Source organism: Rhopalosiphum maidis, chromosome 1, assembly GCF_003676215.2.
Source record: "Rhopalosiphum maidis isolate BTI-1 chromosome 1, ASM367621v3, whole genome shotgun sequence".
NCBI lineage: Eukaryota > Metazoa > Arthropoda > Insecta > Hemiptera > Aphididae > Rhopalosiphum > Rhopalosiphum maidis.
In genome coordinates, this window is record NC_040877.1 from 26,412,557 (window position 1) to 26,421,115 (window position 8,559).

An 8,559-nucleotide genomic window follows, 5' to 3' on the forward strand; every position below is an offset into this window, starting at 1 on the left:
GACCGGATTTGTTATCCTGTAAATCGTGCAGTCGACCGGTTTGTTGTCTGACGAATTGTTTGGTCTTTAGTCATCAGACATGGTCGCCCTAGCACGAAGAATCAGTACTATTATTTAATATTCCTCGTTTGGAAAAAAATAAAATCCTTGAAATCGTCCTTATAGTCGAAACGATTTTTTACACGCGTTTATCGACCGATATCTCGTCCGTCGTGGTGGTTGCACTGTATGAGTCAATGACATGACATCGTCGGGAAACGTTCCCGAACATGGTGTAAAATAGATACATATTATCTCCCGGGGGAAAACGGTCTGCCGTCCGTGTCCGCGTACAGTAGAAAAATACTAACCGAAGCGTCGGACGTCGGGCTGACGACAAGTCGGTGCCGTTGCCGACCTTCCGTTGGTCGCCCCTTACTTGCATCCTGCAGACCGCGGTTCGAACCGCTGCACCAGTCGGCAGTCACCGTTGCGACTCGATGGTGATGGTCGTCGGTACAGTTGTTTCGCCTAGTGCCGTCGTCCCTATATGCTATGTTTTTTTTTTTTTAGAATCTTAAATTGTCCACACACCGCTTATAGTTTAGGTAGTTTAACGTCGATCTCAAGTCCTATTCGTGTTCGTGACAATGTTAGTAATGTACGGTGCTATCGTTCTCAATAATAGTTGTAGTAAGGTGCATTTTCTCACTGAAATTGCCATTCTATGACTTGACATCGATAATCTGTAATATATTTAAATACAATTAGGTAGTAATCAGTTGGTACCTATAAGCTTTAACTAATAAACATTTAAACATAATATGTAAGTATTTTGGTATTTCTAATAATCACTATTTTTGTTAGACAAAATATAATTTGTACACCATATAATATGTAATATATTATATAATATTATAATTAAATAGTTATTTTTTATGTAGTTTTTTTTAGTGATTACTAAGTATTGTATATAAGTTTTATCTGACTAATTTTAAAATGTATAGATGGTTTACAATTTAATAATTAATAATATTTAAATTTCAAGCTTAACATATTATCCAGGTACTGGGTTGTAGTATATTCTATAAATAAGTGATGTATTTATATATATATATATATTAAATTAAAACTAAAATTGTGGTTACTACTAATGTATTATATTAAGTATTAAGTATTTATTTATCAAAATTTTAAAATCCAACAGATTTAATTATCTTATCCAATTAAATATTTGTATAATACTTAGTATTCCTAAGTATTTAAATTTTTATCTTATAGAAAACTTATAATTTTATAGGTTTTTAGTATTTATATATATTATTTATATTATGGGAATTTATTTTAAATTATTGATTAAATATTTCTAAATAATATTCCTTGGCCAATTTTTTTAATGTTTAAACATTTGAAAATTATATTTATTGGATTATTTATTTATACTTACCTAAATAAATGCAATTATGAAGTATTAATAAATTCAATTCATTTTAGAGCTTTTATCATTATTTAATTTTAAATATTTTAAATAGCGTTCACTATAAATTTCAAAGATTAAAATATTTAATATACTTCTCAAAATCTTATTTATGTTAAAATCTCAACAAGTAAATTGTGAAGTGGTTTATAGTAATTTGACATTTCATTGATTTATTTATTTCTTGGAAATATATAAGTATTTGCATTGAATTAGTTATTAGTTATAGTTACTAGTTATTATGTAATTCATTATGCGAGAATATTTCTGAATATTATATTCTAGTGCCTTCTTGTAATTTGTGATTAACATGTTCTTAAAGTCTACCCTATTTAAATGTAAATTTAAACATTCAATAGAAAATAAATACCTACATGTCTGTCTGTATGTACAATACAATAAATGAAACTACATTTATCATTATAATTTATAATTAAAACATATCACGCTTTAAATACGTGATATGTTTTAATATGTGTTTAAAATATAAATTATAACTAACCAATGTAGATATAAAATATTTAAAACTAGAAAGTAGAAAGTCTTCATTAAAGATTATATTTATTGGTCACTGTGTTTCTTATATTTTTTATAGTCATGCATTGTTATTTGTATTTTAGTTTTTTTAATTAAAACGTCCAAAACAGTTGTACAATTTTATATAGGTAACTTTAGATGTTTGTAGGATTTTTTTAAAAAACCTTTAAATATTCTAATTTAAAATAATATTAGCCAAAACTAATATTCAGGACTAGATACATATATACAATATATCTGTTTAAGGTATCTAATTTACTTTTTAATTACTTAGAGCTTATTTTAACATTTATATTTGTGTTTTAATGTAGATACCAATGGCTTTTCAAGAATTCAATAGCACAGGTTATTGGGGTAAACCTACAGCTACCATTGATTGGTGTGAGAAAAACTATGAAGTTAATTACTATGTTGCTGAAATGTGTAAGTAGTAAAGGCTAAGCAGTAATAAAATCTTTAAGTATAATTTTAAATTTATTAAAGGGAATACTATCAGTAATTTGATGATGATAATACCTCCATTATGGGGTATTTGGGATATGAAAAAACAAAAATTTGCTCGAAGATTTTTTTTTTGTTATGCATTCATTTTGGGTATGTAGAGTCTACAATACAAATTATTAAAGCAAAATATTTTGTTAATATAAAATAAATAAATTTTTAGTGGTTGGTTTTGGCAGTTTGGCATTTCACATGACACTTCTATATGAAATGCAGTTATTTGATGAATTACCAATGGTTTGGGGAACATGTTATTGTGTTTATTGTTTGTAAGTTTGTTTAAAATCTATTTTTAATTTAGAATTTTAATTATATGTTTATTTTTTTTTTTACAGATCAATAGTTAAACATGATATGAAATCTAAAATTATTCCGAATAAATTATTATTATTAATATTAATAATTATAAGTATTGGATTTGCAATAATTTATCTTGCTTGGCCTCAACCATTATTGCAACATGTTTGTTATGGTATACTAGTTGCTATATCATTAGCACAAGAAATCAAACTAATATTAGAATTTAAATGCGCTGTTTGTAAACACATGTTTATTGTTGCAATAGCATTATACCTGTTTGGGTTCTTTTTGTGGAATATTGATAATATATTTTGCAAAAATATCACGTAAGTTTTTTTTGTATATTTTTTATTGTTCTGTGATTTGAATGAATATCGATATATACAGGATGCCCCGTGAGGATTTATCCATTACAATATCTCCTGAAATAATGGAAATATAATTCTAGTTTTTTAATAAAATTCACAGGGACAAGAACTACACATATTTCATGTTATAATTTATTTTAATAATTTGGTAAAAAAGTTAAAATAAATATTTTTTATTTAATTATTTTCAAAAATTTAAAGATAACCATTTTGTAAAGTTGATTTTTTGGAATTATTGACATTTTAACATTTTAATTTCATTAATCTCCTGATTTTTAATATTTATCATTTAACATAAAAAATTTAATATTAAAAAAACCAAATTATTTAATACAATAGAGGTATCATTGTAGCAAACATGTAGTCGACATTCTTTTACAGCCGGTGAACGATTTCAATGTGGCTACAAATAAACATATTTTATTTCTTCAACATTGTTTAGATTTTAAATAAAAATAAATAACTATTGTACAAAATGCTAATATGTACATATTTGTTATACCTAATATTTATAATCAATATCACCATTATAGTTTTAAATAATTCACAGTTTTTCTCGAAACTAGAAAATTAAAAATATAAAAAATCAGGAGATTAATGAAATTAAAATATTGTCAATATTTTCAGAAAAATTAATTCTTTAAAATGGCTATCTTAAAAAAATATATTTTCCAGTTTTTTTTATCAAAAACATTAAAATAAATTAAAACATGAAATATTTGTATTTTTTGCCCTGTGAGTTTTATTAAAAAACCAGAATTATAATATTTCCATTATTTCAAGAGATTAACTCTATTTTCTCTTCTAAAACTAAAAACCTTATGATTGTTATTTATATTAAGTAATTTAACTAAAAATATGATAATATATTTTTTTGTAGGGTACCTCACTGGAAAGACACCCATGGTTATATAGTTATTTTTTGTATATACTTTAAGAGTAGACATACAACAAAATTCTTACTAATTTATTTTTGATAACTTGATTGTTTTCATTATGTTAACACAAAGGTCTCAATATTGAAAACATTTCTTAAATAAGAGACATTTTTGATGTGAAAATTTTTTCTTATATAAATGTTCAATGTTCATATTGTGTAAATGATCATTATTTTTGACATATCATCTAAAATATTTATGTTTTATCTAAAAATAAGTTTCCATATTGATATGTTATTATATTATTTAAAAGTTTATAATATTTCATGAAATGTTATCCTTATTGTATATAAAAAAAAGGAGAAATCCATTTAATAAAATGAATAATTTTATTAAGTGGATGTGATATAATATACATAATTAAACAAATTTTTTAGAGATCTACTAGGTATATTAAATTAAGTAATTATTTATTTACTTTTAACTGTACAGGATCTTAAGAGAACAGATTCCAATGTTCCTACAACCATTCACTCAAATGCATGCCTGGTGGCATATATTTGCAGGATATGGAGTTTATATTCAAGTTCTATTTTGGTAATTATTTTTAATATGTTTTATTTATAATTTAGATTGATTTGATTCCTTAATTATTTTCATTTCAGTATTCACAGCACATATGATTACCATAAAAAATATAAACTGTCAAATCTACTTTTACCTGAGAATATGTATTTTAGTATACGTTGGCAAAAAACTACAAAAAGTTATTAATTTTTTAATATAAGTCCATAGTAAACAAGTATTATTTTTTGTTATATACTTTTTACCTTTGTATATATTTTATTAAAAATTAAATAAAACTAATATAGCATTTAGGTACCAATTCAAAATTAAATTATTTATCTATTTTTACTATTATTTTATTGTGGTAGTATTATTTTTTTTGAGTTACCTAATTAAATTAAAGTTTATTTATTATTCAGCTAAGTTAAAACAAAAAATGTAATACTATTTAAATTTGATTTGGAACTGGAAGTGATAAAATATATCTTATAGGAAATGATTCTACTAGTATAAATCATTTATCTAATTTGTTTACACTTTTTGTTATTATTAGATTAATAATCAAATAATGTAAACCGCTGTTTCCCAACTTTTTTAATTTTTTGTTTGTAAGCAAATTACATTTTCCACACATATATTTTAGAATAAATAAAAATACCAGGTCTTATATTTGCATAGGCACAACTAGAGCTGCATTAATGATGGGGAGAAGTTACATTTTATTGATAAAATGTAGACAAGTAAATAGTTTTCTAAATAAATTTAATATGCTAAAATACATTTAAAAACTGAGGGGTCAAGCCTTCCACCCTTGCACCCAAATAGCACCTATGGTGCTATCAATATTCAATAGCAATATATCAATGGTAAACAAGACATGATTATTACAAATGGTTACTATAATACTTATTGTTATTTGCTTGCCACAACAATATATTACCATCGACTTTAAACATAACTTCTTAAATAAATTATCTATATAAAGTATTAATGAATACTATAATTTCAAAAAATTTGAAAATGGAATAAAATCTTCAAATTCTTGGACCCCTGGCATCTATGTTATGCTGAAGAGCCATTAGTTAGGAAATTGATTGAAATAATTAGATAGTCAGTAGTTGAATTGTGGGGGATGTGAATGTATAGTTACCTATCTTGCTTTTTAAAAAAACTGCATTTGCTTTAATGATCTTGGTTAATCAACCTTTCATTTAAGTTCTGAATTTTTATAATTAATTTATGTTTAAATTATAAGTAATACACACATGTGATATATTTATTTAGTTTATTATATTATTATTTATTCATTAAGTTATAGATTATTAGAATACATAGAATTTTAATTATACTTGGGTATTCCATTTAACACAATATTATTAATAAATATTTATTTTTGTTGAAATGGACTACTATATTGTTAAATTTTGGTCTATGTCTGAATTAAAATGTTTAAATACTTATTTATACAACGATGCATCAAGCTAGCTTGTCATTTTATTTTGGAATTGTTGATTTTTTTTTTTTTTTTTTGTTACCTATATATATTAGTACCTAGTAAATTTTACTGATTTTTAGTTTGTAATATTGATTGATTTGATAAATAACTGAATAATATGTATAATTTTAAATAGTTAATTTATAATGAAATAAATTTAGAATTTTTTGGGCATTATATTAAATGAATCTTGATTACTTATTTTAAACTTAACTTTTATTGAATGGTCTTTAAGTTTTTGAATATACCTTTTTATTCAATCAATGTACTTAGATTCACGTAAATTGTGTCTTTAAAGATTTGAAAACAGCAATTAAAAATGGAACATTTTAAATAATATAATAAAAATAAACTAAAAATATGTGTAAGTTTGTGTTTAAGGTTAAAAATGGTTAAAAATAGTATATTTTATAAACATGCTTTGTGAATTTTAAATTAACTTTATACAGAGAATAAAAATATACAATCTATATATTTGTATAATAAAATTCTATCATAAATTAATAATATTAAAATTATTGATATTATTAGTATTATTAGAACTCGAGACTTATAAAGCATTTGCTTATTTTTATGGATTGACTTAAAATGTAGCAGAGTGCTGTGGAAGTGTATGTTATGTTACAACACATTCAATTATGACATTTGAAAGTGCTCTTTTGTAATTTTTTAAAAAGATGCTTTTTTCCAATTTTAATGATTATTTTTGCTTTTTTTGGCCAGTTTTTCTAGTTTTTTTCAGAAAATCCCTCGGAAAATCTATAAACAATAAGGCAAAATGTCTCGGAAGTGAAGTTTGATTTTTTTATAATATACAATTGTATTGATGTTTTTTTAATGTTTTAGAAATTTTTCCCAATCATTTTGTTTAAATATTTTTTATAATATATAATCTTATTTTAAGATTATATTTGTATTTTACATTGTTATGTCATTATTAGCTACACATTAAAATAATGAAGACGTACAACATGTTATAATAACATGAAACAAATTTTAAATAAAACATTAAGTCTTGACTTCCAATCATTACTATGGTAAAATTAATTTAAAAATGAACACATTTTTAACAAGCATCTGAAATTTAAAATTTGATGAAAACACATATTCACGTGTTAAATACCAATTTCTTGTCAATAGATACTTTTTTATTTCGTAGTAATTCAAAATCGAATGATCGTAGTACTTGAAATTCTAACCAAATGTTTATACTATAATTTCCTACATTTATAGATTTGAAACCATACTACTGCAGCAGAGTGCAGGTAGACAATGTTGATAATTGTTTAACAAAATATTTTAATTGGGTAAGAAATTTAAAATGATTCTATATAGTGTGCAGAAAAATCAGCCGGCTATTAGGTAGGTTTTTACTTAGGGTACACACGAATTGCGTACCAAAATAGGTAGATGAACTTTTTTGAATGAATTGTGTCCCGGACGCAATTTGCGTTACTTTTTTATCTACAGTTAATTATTGTAAGTAGCTCTTAAAGTGATATTGCCTTAATAAAGATATGCCAGGTTATATAAAAAAAATTGAAATTGAATTGTAAAAATATAATAATGTTATAATAAAATTAATTATAAGTCATAATCAATCACATTAGTTAGTTGTTCTTTGTGAGTTAGAACTTTTTTCTGCTCATAATCCCGGAGGAAATATTGAATTTTCATTAATGTATGTATCTATACTAATTACTAAATAGTTGGCACTTATCAAACTCTGGTTCTAGGAAAGATAATTCAAACATAATTTTTAAGTACCTACTTGCCTATTTCATTATTTAGGATATAGTCTGAAGCCAAGCCTACTTCTTGTTTTTTTCTCCACCAATATTTTTATCGAAAATATTTATAAGGCCTGAACTATACACGGCGTATTCCGCTGCGTTGTTCGTCGAACTAGAAATGCATTGGTTTATTTTTAATTCGATGAAAAACGCTGTGGAATACGCCGCGTATAGCTCCGGCCTAAAAGTAAAAATTACTAAAAACAAGTTTTCACATCACATAATATTATCTTAATGAAAATATTCAATAATTATTATTTTTAAAAAAATATCAAAATTAAAAATAAATTTGAAAACCATGGTAAACTTAAAAATAATGTTAAGTGAAAAGGTAACACGAATTGAATCCGGGACGCAATTTGTTCAAAAAGGTTCGTCTACCTGTTTTGGTATGCAATTCGTGTGCACCGGGTACTTAGGTACTAATAGGAACATAAATGGGCGATTGTAAATTTTACCGATGTACCTATTCTGTGGATTTTACCATCGGCGGAGTTAACATGTTTTACAGGTCAAAATAAAAGTATCGGTGAAATTTATGTTTTAAATCGACTATTTATAAATCGGGCACGATACGATTGCGCGGAAACTATTTTTTCATCTGCATCTAATCATTATCAATCCAATTGAAAATTGTAATTGAGTTATTTAATTTTTTTAATAA

The 8,559-nt window shown here is 24.5% G+C and overlaps 1 protein-coding gene across 1 annotated transcript; it reads left to right on the forward strand.

The window, feature by feature from the left end:
- Positions 1–285: 285 nt before the first annotated feature.
- On the forward strand, positions 286–4,840 carry LOC113548612 (alkaline ceramidase 3). The gene is made up of 7 exons (XM_026949578.1): positions 286–805; positions 2,305–2,416; positions 2,477–2,587; positions 2,658–2,763; positions 2,830–3,120; positions 4,533–4,637; positions 4,706–4,840. The coding sequence occupies exons 2-7, from the start codon at positions 2,311–2,313 to the stop codon at positions 4,812–4,814; spliced, it is 828 nt and encodes a 275-aa protein (XP_026805379.1). The 5' UTR covers positions 286–805; positions 2,305–2,310; the 3' UTR covers positions 4,815–4,840.
- The last annotated feature ends 3,719 nt before the right edge of the window (positions 4,841–8,559 follow it).